We start from the raw sequence: 13,118 nt of genomic DNA, 5'->3' as shown, positions 1-13,118 counted from the left end.
GAGCCACCCAGGCGTCCCAATGTGTGATCGATTTTAAGTTAATTTTTATATATGGTGTGAAGTTAGTATCTGGATTTATCTTTTCCATACAGATACGTAGCCAGTTGTCCCAGCACTGTATGTTGACAAGTCTGTCCTTCTATTGAACTGCAGCACCACTGTTAAAAATCAACGGAACATAAATGTGTGGATTTGTTTCTGACTTCTCAGTTCTGTTCCATTGATTTATATACCTGTTCTCATGCCAGTGTCATGCTCTTAATTGCTTTAGAATTCTAGCAATTTGGTTTGAAATCCAGGTTATTGATTCTTTTTCAAAGAATTGTTTTGGCTATTCTGGCTCCTATGCACTTCTACATAGATTTCAGATCAGCTTGCCAATTTCTACCAAAGAGCCTCTGAGGATTTGACAGAGGATTGAATCTGTAGCTCAATTTGGGCATAATTTCCATCTTAACAATACTTAGTTTTCCAGTCCATGAATACAAAGTGTCTCTACTTAACAGATACTTTTTTGTTTCTTTCAGCAGTGTTTTTTAGTTTTTGGGGGTGCCAATCTTATACTTCTTTTGTTAAATTTCTAAATTTTGTACACTTTTTGATACTATTGTGAATGGAACTTTTAAAATTTCATTTTCAGGGGTGAATGTGTGGCCTAGTCAGTTGAGCATCTGACTCTTGGTTTCAGCTCAGGTGGTGAGCTCAGGATTGTGAGAGCAAAGCCTTTTATGGGCTCTGCACTCAGCATGGACTCTGCTTGAGATTCTCTCTCCCTTGCCCTGTACCTATCCCACTCATGCTCTTTCTCTCTCTCTTTCCCTCTTAAATAAATAAATAAATCTTCAAAAAACACTTCATTTCAGATGGTTACCAGAGTAGGGAAATTAAGTTGATGTTTTTTTTTTATGCTGATCTTGTATCTTGTGACCTGTTGAGCCATTAGTTCTAGTGTGTTGTTTTGGTTTTTATGGACTTACCTGGGTTTACCACATACAGTCTCATGTTATCTGTGAATTAAGTAAGTTTTACTTCTTCATTTCAGATTTTACTGTGTTTAATTTTTTATTTTATTGTTCCCTTATACACTGACCAGAACTTTGAATGCATTGCTGATCGGGAGTGGTGAAGATGGAACGTCTTTGCTTGTTGCTTTTAGTCTTTCACCATTAAGTATGATGTCAGCTGTAAGATTTTCCTTGCTACCCTTTACCTTGTGGAAGGAGTTCTTTTCTATTCCTGGGTGTTGAGAGTTTTATCATGAAGAAGTATTGGATTTTGCCTCTTTTTTTTTTTTTTTAGTCCATTGAAATGATCAAGTGATTTGGCTCCTTTTTTCTTTCTCCCCTTTGGTGAATAATAGTGTATTGCATTAGTTGATTTTCAGATGTTAAGCCAACCTTGCATTCCTATGTGAAATCCCTATTACATGTTGCTAGATTTGATTTACTAATAGTTTGTTGAGGATCTTGACGCCCATAATCATGAGGGATTCTGGCTTGTAGTTCAATATTTTTATAATTTTTGTGTTAATCTGCATATTTACCATTTCTGGTGCCCTTCATCTCTCTGTGGATAGAGTTGCCGTATGGTGCTACCTCATTTCAGCCCAAAGGACTACTAAAAAAAAATAATAATAATAATTTTGTTTTTCTCAGATTGTCTTTATTTCACTTACATTCTAAAAGATAGTTTATATAATTCCTGGTTGTCAGTCTTTTTTTTCAGGTGGTAGAAGCCCAGTCTGCTGCTTTCTGGCCTTCGTTGTTTTTGATGACAAGAGTCATTACTGATTTTATTATTCTGTACATGCTCTGTTGCTTTTATCTTGCTGCTGCTAGGACTGTGTCTTTCATTTTCATTAATTTGACTATGATGTCGTATGCTTATCCTCCTTACTCATTATGCTTTGTGGGTCCATAGGTATACATTTTTCTTCAAAAATGTATGTGGGATGTTTTCAGCCATTGTTTCTTTAAGATTTTTTTTGCTATTTTCTTTCTCCTCTCTCCCATCAGTCCTGGATTCCCATGATTCATATGTTGGTACACCTGATGGTGCCCTACACATCGCTGAGGCTCCTTTCTCTTCATCCTTTCTTCTCTGTCCCTGACTGGGTAATTTTAATCAGCTTATCCTTAAGTTTGCAGACTCATTCTTTTGCCATCTCAAATCTGTTGTTGAGCTCCTTTGGTTAATTTTCATTGTAGTTGCTTTGCTTTCTTTTCTTTTTTTCTAAGTCTCTTTTTATGTCAGTCCAGTATCTGGGCCCTCTCCAAGACAGTTTATTCTTACTGCTTGCTTGTTCATTTTCTTTCTTTCTTTCTTTCTTCCTTTCTTCCTTTCCTTTCCTTTCCTTCCCTTTCCTTTCTTTTCTCTGTATATGGGTCATATTTTCTTGTTTCTTTGCATGTCTCTTTTGAAGACTTGTTTTTGAAAACTCCACACTTCAGATAACATATTATAGCACATTTGCATTCTGATTCATTTTAGTCTCCAAGGGTTGTTGTTGCAGGTTTTTTTTTTCTCTTCGTTTCTTTAGTAATTTAGTTGGACTAAATCTGCAGAGTCTGTCTATTTCATGATTTCCAGCTTTGTTAATTTTTTTTCCTTCTAACTTTTATTTTAAGCGTGGCCTGATGGGTGTGCCCTCTGTGTCAGGATTGCTCAGACATCACCAGCGATTAGTCAAGCTGTGCTCACACACCTGTGTTAATAAGGCTCCTGCCCTCTGCTGATGGAATTGTGGGGGAGCACCCACAGGCTAGTTAGTTGTCACATCTGTCCTGGGCTTTACTTGTGACCTATGTCTTAATCCCTGCATCTCCTTTGCACATGTAGAGTCACTGTCAGGGAAGGACGTGTGGAAAGCTTTAAGCTCTCCAGTCTTTGCTGTCTGTGTGCATAGCCCTCCAAGCAGCAGATATGTGCAGAGAGTATACCAAGGCTCTCCATGGCAGTTAGGTTTCTGGGTAGTGTGCCAGTCTGTTCCTTGCCCCACCTAAAACCTGAATGTTAGGCTTGCTGATTCACTGGACTTCTATTTATTTGCTACCAAAATTGTTACTGATAGTGACAGTGCTGCTGGGTATGGGGGCTTTTCATACTTTATTCCAGATTAAGTGAACTTCCCTCCTACTGCAGACTCTGAGTTTTCTTGGCTTTCCTTGTAGTGGAACTGACACATCATCAAGCTGGGGAGTTGGGAGAGCAGCACCCCCACACAAAATGCCCAGACTCCCACTTTTCCTACCTAACATGAATAAATTTACTGTATTTTCAATTTATTATATAACTTCAGTCAGTTCTGAGAGTTCCAAAATGCCTGTTTTTAACTATGTGGACAACTTTTATTGTTGCTTTATATGGAAAGGCTTTGCTAAGCTCCTTGTTTAGCTGAACTACACATCCCATATTCTCTCATTACATTACTTTTTTTTTTTTTAAGATTTTATTTATTTATTTATGAGAGACATAGAGAGAGAGAGGCAGAGACACATGCAGAGGGAGAAGTAGGTTCCATCCAGGGAGCCCGACGTGGGACTCAATCCTGGGTCTCCAGGATTAGGCCCTGGGCCGAAGGCAGCACTAAACCACTGAGCCCCCCGGGCTGGCCTACATTACTTTTCTTTCTTTTCTTTCTTTTTTTTTTTTTTTTCTACATTACTTTTCTTAAAATCTTATATTATTTTGGACCTCTGACCATATGAGCATGTGCAAAATTTCCCTTCGTTCTTTTCAGTGCCTGCATAATATTTCATCATATGCATGTTTTAGAATTTACGTAGTCTTCAAATAATGAACATTTATATTATTTCCTATAGACTGTAGTACAAACATTGATCCCAGGGTTAACCTTTGACAAATCATTGGCATATTTGGGCAGATATATCTGAACAGGACATTCTTGGCAGAGAATCCACTAAATTTCAATGAATTATTTTTAATGATTTCATTTGAAAACTTTTTTCTCATTCTCTAGCTAACACATTTAAATATGTTCTAAACTTACTGGACAGAAGAATCACATATGTACCTGTGTAATTAGAATTCTGATCACTTTTCCACTCTTCACAATTGAAGAATTAATGTGATAATAGTTTCACTTTTCTGATAGGAGTTAAAATGATAATTTACTAATAACTAGTTTAAAGTATAGAATTATCATTTAGTGTATGCTAGCATATATAACTTACTATCCCTCTTGATTTAAAATAATCGTATTAAAGACCCAAGAAAATTATAACTACAGTGATTTATATCAATAGTTCTACCTGACTGAAACAGTCACTTAATGGTTTAAAAAATTGTCTAACATCACAAAGCTGATAAGTCTAATTAATTGGTTAAATCCAGGCTTAACCGAGATGTGTTGACTAAGATTCCATAATTTGTTTCTAACTACACAATTCATTTTCTTGAAAGTGTAGTTTTACAAAGATTATGTTTAAAATGTACTTTCTTTCTAATTTTTGTGATACCGTTGTAACAAGAGCAGTTTCTTTTTCCTTTTAAAATTTTTAATGGTATTTTTGGATGCTGTGTTCTTTTCCCATGAATCTATTTTTGAACCACATGCAATTTTGTGTCACACCTCCTAGCACTTCTCAACAGGGCAAATATGTAGCACATTTTATTTAGCATGTGCTTTACAAATAATTTATTAATCTTCACACATTTTTAGTAAAATGGTAAGGAACATATTAATAGGCTTGTTTTAGAGAGGTTGAAATAATGATAGATTCAGATGACTCTTTTGAGATTGTAATACCCTAAATAAGTTAGAGAAAGCACCTCTATCTGCAGGAAAATCTAGACTCCTGGTCCTGTGCCTTTCCCACTAATCTCATGGCTGGTTAAATTTGTCTTTATTTTCCTTCCCTTCCCCTTCCTCTGCAAGTGTTTGCTTATTATGGTTTCCAGCTTCCTCTTGACTTCCTTTTCAGCTGGTGTTCATGCTACTTTTCTTATTCTTTTTTTTTTTTTTTTTTTTTTAAATTTTCTTATTTATTTATGATAGTCACAGAGAGAGAGAGAGAGGCAGAGACACAGGCGGAGGGAGAAGCAGGCTCCATGCACCGGGAGCCTGATGTGGGATTCGATCCCGGGTCTCCAGGATCGCGCCCTGGGCCAAAGGCAGGCGCCAAACCGCTGCGCCACCCAGGGATCCCTACTTTTCTTATTCATTCCACAGTGCCTTCTACTGCAGGCTTCAAATCCTTCTTTACATTCTGCTTTTGAAAAGTAAGGACGAGATAGCAGATTTTTTTTTATAAATGTACTAAGTATATTTCATATTTTTAACTCTAAATAATTAAGAAAACTATTGCCCCTGAACCTTTATTCACACTCAGGGGTTTCTTCTATCCTAAGAGCATCCTTCCCACTCAGGCATCTGTCCTCCTCTTCCTCTTGGCAGAGCCTCACAGCTGGAAGACCCGCCTGCCTGTGCTGTATCTGTGACTTAACCCCACTCCCCTCCATTCCCTCGAGATGGATGCCAGCTGCACCCTTGCCAGAACTACTGTTCCCCAAGTCAGGATTGGCTTTACCGTTGAGTCCCACGGGCTGCCTGACGGAATGTGAAGGTAGCACTGGCTCCCGGTGGCTTTCACAGGAGGATGACCTTCGTGTCCTTCCCAGCTGCTTGCCACCCATTTCCTTTCTCCCCCATGTGGCTTTTCTTCTGTGACTTTGTGTCGATACCCAGAGCCCTTCTCTAGCTCCAGAATCTGCCCCAAGCAACCCATTTGTGTACGGAGGAATTCTTGCTAGAGGTCTGTCCACATAACCACTGTTAAGCTCAGTAATTCTCCAGAAGGACCCACAGGACTCAGAAAATCTGTTATACACTGTGATATGGTTTATTTCAACAAAAGGTTATAGATCAAAATCATCAAGAGCAAGAACACAGGGCAAAGACCAGGAAAAGTCTGGCCTAGGCTTTCAGGTGTCCCTTCCCAGGGGAGTTACACAAGGGCACATTTAATTCTCCTAGCAGTGATGTGTGACAACACATGAGAGGTTGCTACCCAGCGAGGCTCACCTGTGCCGCAGTGCACAGCATTTTTACTGGGGAGCAGTCATGTACACATACGGCACCTGTGGACCTGACCTCAGCTTCTCACAGTCCAGCACACCACCCCATTTCTTGAGCCAAAACAAAGGTTCCCCACTCATCCCCTCAATAGGTTTAGAGGTAATCACCCAGGGGCCAGCCTTGACTCCAGGCCCTGCTCTGTGCTGTGTAGGGCCTGCAGAACCTTTCGTTGTCCACTTCTGTTTACATATTTTTAACTTCTAAATTTCCAATTATTATGTGTCATTGCTATGAGATACCTCAATTCTAATATGTCATAGGCCATCGTGGATTCAACCTCAACAAAACTGATTACAACACAACTGTACAAAACTGATTACAACACAGTATCACTGTTACTGATCCTTCTTATTTTCCAGATGCCCACTGACTTTCTTGACTTTGCCAATATACCCTCCCCCTGCTGATCTAGGATATCAACACTTCTAATAAAATTAAACATTTTAAACAGTGCCAAGTCTACCTTTCCTCATACTTCCTGCCACTTCCCTACTCCAGGTCATCTTTACCATATACAGGAATTACAAGCTTCCATCTGGAATTTCTGCCTTGAGTGTGGTTTTCTTTTCCATTTAATATATTTATGGAGATATAAATCACATAACAAAATTCACTCCTATGAAGTATACAGTTCAGGAGCTTTTTGTGTATTCATAGAGTTCTGCAGCTGTCACCATAACCTAGGACCATTTTTATTACCCCCAAGTAGACCTCTTAATGAGCAGTGACTCCCCATTCATCTTCCTCCCTATTCAACCACTAATTTATTTTTTTTTATTTTTTGCTTTTTATACATCCTTTATGGAGATATAATTCACATACCCTACAGTTCACCCATTTAAGGTATGCAGTTCACTGACTAATTATGCATTTACAGTTATGCAGCCATCACCATAATCTGTTTTAGACTTTCATCATCCCCCAGAGCAGCCCCGTACCTGTAAGCAAGTACATTCCATTCTAGTCCCCTACTGTCCCTCACTTTTCTGTCTCATGGCACCAGTAATCTCTATGGACTTGCCTGTTTTTGACATTTTGTGTAAATCAGAACAATATGTATGGTCTTTTGTCCTGCCTTCTTTCTGTTAGCATACTGTTTTCAGGGTTCATTCAAGTTGTTTTTCATTGCTGGATGATATTCTATTGTATGGATATACCATGTCTTACTTGTCCTTTCATTATTAGTTGAGGACTTTGGTTGGGGTCATTTCCATTTTTTGGCTGTTATAAGGAATGCTGCTGTGAACATTCATGTACAGATTTTTGGGTGGACGTATGTTCTCGCTTTCTTGGGTATGACCTAGGAGTGGAAATACTAGATTATATGGTAGCTCTCTCTAACTTTTTTTTGTTTGTTTGTTTAACATTTTTGAGGCAGTGCTAACTGGTTTTCTCAAGTGGCTAGACCATTTTTCATTGCCGCCAGCACAGTATAAAGCTTCCATTATCTTCAGTGTTCTCCTTGTTATGATAGTACCACTTGTTAGACTGTTACAACATCCCTCTATAGTAACTATGCCTGGGCTCCCAATTCTATTTTATGGATCTTTATGTCTACTCTTTAAGCCAGTACTACACAGTCTTTGTTACTATGGCTTTGTGGTAAGTTTTGAAGTGGCAATATATTAGTCCTCCAACTTTGTTCTTCTTTCTTAAAATTGTTCTGGATATATAAATCACTTGGGTTTTCAGATGATTTTAGCAAAAAAGCCAGCTGGAATTTTGATAGAGATTTCCTTGACTCTAGATCAGTCTGGGAGGTGGGAGAGCAGGGCAGGGATATTGTCATCATAACAATATTAGGTCGTTCTGTCCATGAATATTGGATATCTTTCCATTTACCTAGATTTTGAAAAATTCCTTCCAATACTATTTTTTAGTTTTTAGCATACAAATCTTGCTCTTATTTTGTTAATTATTTCTAAATGTGCTTTTCTTTATGATGCTACTCTAAGTGGAATTATTTTCCTAATTTTATTTTTGTATTGTTCATTATTAGTATAAAGAAATAAAATTGATTTTCGTGTATTTTTTTTTAAGATTTTATTTATTTACTCATGAGAGACACACACACACACAGAGAGAGAGGCAGAGACACAGGCAGAGGGAGAAGCAGACTCCATGCAGGGAGCCCGACGTGGGACTCGATCCTGGGTCTCCAGGATCAGGCCCTGGGCCAAAGGTGGCCCTAAACCACCTAGCCACCAGGGCTGCCCTGATTTTGGTGTATTGATCTCATTATATCATGCAGCCTTGTGTAATGTAATTATTAACTCTATTGATGTTTTTGTGGATCCTTTGTGATTTTATATATACAGGATTATGTCATCTATGAATAAAGATTATTTGGTGCTTCCTTTCTAATCTGAATACCATTTATTTCTTTTTCTTACATAATTGTCCTGACTAGAACCTCAAGTAAGTGTTGGGTAGAAGCAGTGAGAGTAGACATCCTTGTCTTGTTTACCTTATCTTAGGATGATTCTTTTACTTTTTTTACTATTAAATATGATGTTAACGATGGGTTTTCCTAGTTTGTTGAGTGTTTCTATCATTAAAATATATTGGATTCATCTCACAAGTGTTTTTTTTCTGTATTAAAATGATCATGTTTTGTTCTTTATTCTATTTTATGGTATTACATTAATTGATATTTGATTTTAAACCAATCTAGCAATTCTGATATGTTTTACTTGTTTTTTTGTGTTTATTTCCCCCTTTTATTTTGTTTATGCTCTTGGGTTTGTCTTCCTAATTTTTTTGAGAGCTTTTGCATCTATCCTCACAGGGATATTCATCTATAGGTTTCTTTTCTTGTAATGTTTTTGTCTGTTGTGGTACCCAGACCTACTGGCTTTATAGGAGTGAGAAAATGCTCCCTCCTCATTCATTTTTTTGGAAGTTTGTGAAGGATTATCACTAATTCTTCATTAATTGTAGAAATCACCGTTAAAGTCTTGTGGGCCTACACTTTTCTTTGCAGGACATTTATAAAGTACTAATTCAGTCTCTTGGCTTATCTGTCAAAATTTCTGTTTCTTCTTGAGTCAGTATTGGTAGTTTGTGTCTTTTTGGGAATTCATACATGTCATTCTGTAATCTTAGTTACCTAATTTGATGGCATACAATTGTTTATAATATTTCTAAAACACAAACTTAGACATGCAACTCTCCTCCTTAAAACTATCGACTGCTTTTTAGTACCCTTAATTCTAAACCTTTAAAGTTATATTTAAAATGACTTAAGGCTTTGTTTACAAATTTGGTTTCTGCTACCCACTCCACTTTGAGACCATCCCCCCTACTATCTCCCCACCCCCTCACCACACACACACACACACACACACACACACACACACACGCACACACAGAGGTCCTTCTTATAATTCAGCCACATAGCACTTCTTCCAGTTCCCTAGGTCCCGTTTCTTTGGGTCTTAAAAAAATGCTTTTTTTCTCTATCTAGAGTACCCTACTGCCCCTCTTCTGGTAACTAGTTCACACCCATCCTTAGATGACACTTGTAGAGAATCTGCTCTTACTGCCCACAGCTAAGTTAGATGACATTCATTTTTGACCGTTTAGACCTGAACTTTCCTTTTATTGTGAAACAGATCACACTTTTATTTTTTACATTCCTTTCTTGATGACTGTTGAATGGGGTTGGAGATATTCAGGAAAGGAGGAATCAAGGAAGACTCCTGGGGTTTCTCAGTTAAATATTTAAACAACAATGTAACATAAAAAAGAGCAAGTTTCCAAGAATAAAATGTATTCAGTTTTGAAAGTGGTGCATGTTTCTAGTATAATAACCAAATGGAAATGTACAAGAAAAATGTGTACATTTGGTTTTTAATTTCAGTTAAGCTATCATGTTATATGTATGTCTTTCTCCTATGCTTGATTGTGAGCTCCTTGGCTGCAGGGATCCTGGCTTGCTCCTTTGGTTCTGTTAGTTGGCATTTCACAGATGCTCAGTAATTACTAGTTGAATTGAGTTGTAAATAACAATGCCATGTCTGTATATGGTATTTTAATTTTATTATAAATATCTCACTTGGAAAGTATGCCCAGCAGAAGGAGTAATGGCTGATTGTAGAAAATTTTAGTTTGGGGAAAATACTGTTTTTCCCCCCTTTTTAATAACAATCTGTTGATGCATTTTCATTTCAACAAACTCAAATCTTACTTTATTAATTCAACTGTTCTCCTTACCCTTTCTATTAAAAATTATTTTATTCTTGTCCTAAATACTTTTGTATTTTTCACATGAGGTGAATTATGCTATCTTCTGTCTTTTATGTAGGACTATAATGATGAAATCAGGCAAGCACAGCTCCAGGAATTAACATATTTGAATGGTGGTTCAGAAAATGCTGATGTACCAGTTGTTCGAGGGAAACCCACCTTGCGTACAAGAGGTGTACCAACCCCAGCAATAACCAGGTAGGTGTAATTAATTGACTTACTTTTTTAGTTGTTAAAATAGGCAACAGTCTTAATGTCATCAGTTTTAATGTCTCCTTTATTAATAATCAAGCAGCTCTATCAGTGTATCAATATAAAGCCTGTAAGAATATATTCAGACATTAAGATGTCGTAATTAAAGGAATTCACTTTGTTTGAACAGAGATATTCCTGGGTTTAACTAGAACCTGTACCACTTATTGGCTAATGACTATAGACAAGTTTATTTTTCACTCTAACATTAATTTTTTAATTGTTTAAAATAGTTTCTTTTAAAGTAATAGCATTGATATGCAGTTGAGGTCTTGGTGGCATGTGCCTTCCCCTTAAAGGACCAGATTAGGCTAGTTCTTTGCCACATCTCCAGTGTTAAGTGCAATGTCAGGCACCAAGTGAGTATCCAAAGGCCTGTTGTCATTTTATTTACTGTGAATGCTCTATTGTATCTGAAAACTCAGCTGGTCCAGGTACATAGAACTTTTTTTCTGTCTTTGGATTGACGACTACTTTTAAGATGAAAAGTGTTTTAATGAGTTCATAAGACAATTTAAGCAAACCCATATATTGAGATATGACTCTCTCAGATTCATTTGAAAATTATTTTTAATTTTTTAATCTTTGCATCCCAAAGAATTTAGTAGAAAGAAGTAACAGATTTTTCACTGGTGACTATATATATTTCTTCAGATAGAATTTTGCATGAAATTATTTAAAATAGCAGTCTTTTATATCTCCAAGTTCATTTGATGGAGTAAAAAGTCAGTTTTCTCATTGAGTGTTGCTCACCAGTGCATTGTCAATGAGAGCAATTACAGGTAGGTGATATTGCAACAGAAAATAAACAGGTCCGGTCATGGTACCAAGTGGGTTTTCTCTATTAAAAAAAAAAAGGCTAAGAATAATGGGGTTGCTGTCAATGGCTTAATGAAATAATTTATTTAAGTATTCATTAAATGGTAAATCCCTTTCCTTTTGATTTTTTCTACCATTATATTTACTTTAAATCATAAGAAATTACAGTTGACCCTTAATCATTGTGGTGGGTGGGGTACTGACCCATGTATAACTTTTGGCTCCCCCAAAACTTAACTACTCATAGCCTACTGTTAACTAGAAGCCTTACTGGTAATACCACTGATTAACACCTATTTTTATGTTATGTGTATTAAATGCTGTATTATTACAATAAGATAAGCTAGATAAAAGAAAATGTTATTAAGAAATTCACGAGGAGGAGAAAATACATTTACACTACTGTGCTGTATTTACTGAAAAAAATCCACATGAAAGTGGACCCATGCAGTTCAAACTTGTGTTGTTCAAGGGTCAACCATGCTTACTTGCCGCATTAGCATGCTGCTGGGATGAATTACTACAAATTTGTGACTTTAAACAATATTTATCAATTCTGGGGGCTAGATGTCCAAAATCAGTATCGGCCAGGGCATGATCAAGGTGTTTGTGGTGTTCCCCTTGTAGAGGAGAATCCTTCCTGGCCCCTTGCAGCTCCAGGTGCCAGCCCGCCTTGACCTGTGGCCGTACCTCTCTGGTCTCCCTGTCCGTCTGCATGTTGATTTCTGTCACGTCTATCTTTAATCTCTGTTCACTTTCCTCTCACATGGGGCAGTATTTAGGGCCCACCTGGATGATCCAGGGCACTCTCCCCACCGCAAGATGCTTGCCTGATACTCACATCTGCAAAGGTCCTTTTTCTAAAGAAGGCAACATTCACGGAATGGATGTCCTGGATGGAGAGCGTAGAGAAGGGAGTGCACCCGGTGCTGCTGCTCAGGGTACTTTTTAGGGGATGCTCTGTTCCTTAAACCAGATCTGCCATTTGACTGAAGACTATGTCTCATTTCATTGTCAAGTTTTAAATTAAGTGGAAAATGTTAGGCTATGACCAGATGAGGAAGGCAGAAGCTTTCTGGTTTTTAGAGTATCTGGAGAAACACCTCAGTCCACCCAGGTGAAAAATTATTCCTCTTGATGACAGTGTGTACATTGCTTGCCCTTGAAAGCCTTTCCACTGCCTTGACAGGTGACATTTTGTGAGGCAGCCGTGTCTCAGCTTGTGGTGGAGTTTGGCTGGTTAGTGCTCAGCACTGGGTAGAGCACTTGACACCCACCCCACCTCAGGACGCTTTGTCTGGGCGTCACGTCATAGGCCAACACAGGCACCATGTCCGGCGAGCCTTCCTGGTCCCCTCGTGGAGAGTGATCATCCCCGAGTCCCAAAGCTGGGGTGCAGAATTTATCATGCTGAAGTCTACCTTTTTTATTTGTTCACATTTTCATTGGCCACTCCTCATTATAATGTAAACCCCTATGTGTCCCTAGGATCTGGCATAAAGGAATCACTCAGTAAATCATTGTTAAGCGAATATGGTACAATGGCAAATTCGTCAGGCTCTTTCTGATCACGTGTCGATCACTTACAACATTTTGTGTTAATGTAGTTCGCAGTGGTGTGACTGAATGTTCTAGGGCATTAGCTTTGTGACAGTGGTCACATGATTGTCAGCATTTGGGAATTTCAGAGTGGAACAGGTTA

At 37.9% G+C, this 13,118-nt stretch overlaps 1 protein-coding gene across 3 annotated transcripts in view; it reads left to right on the top strand.

Annotated features, from left to right (window-relative positions):
* The window catches only part of KHDRBS3 (KH RNA binding domain containing, signal transduction associated 3), a 185,017-nt gene that overhangs the window by 89,015 nt on the left and 82,884 nt on the right, over positions 1 to 13,118 (top strand). For all 3 annotated transcript variants that reach the window (XR_005989996.1, XM_041769545.1, XM_041769546.1), the window contains exon 5: positions 10,404 to 10,543. Coding sequence is in view for 2 of the 3 variants with exons in the window: in XM_041769545.1 (XP_041625479.1) it covers positions 10,404 to 10,543 (140 nt within the window). In the remaining variant the exon portion in view is untranslated. The remainder of the gene's footprint in view (positions 1 to 10,403; positions 10,544 to 13,118) is intronic.

The sequence above is a fragment of the Vulpes lagopus genome, chromosome 9 (genome assembly GCF_018345385.1).
Source record: "Vulpes lagopus strain Blue_001 chromosome 9, ASM1834538v1, whole genome shotgun sequence".
Taxonomy (NCBI): domain Eukaryota; kingdom Metazoa; phylum Chordata; class Mammalia; order Carnivora; family Canidae; genus Vulpes; species Vulpes lagopus.
The sequence above is the reverse complement of the archived record's forward strand: the minus strand, read 5'-3'. Positions and strand labels throughout refer to the sequence as shown.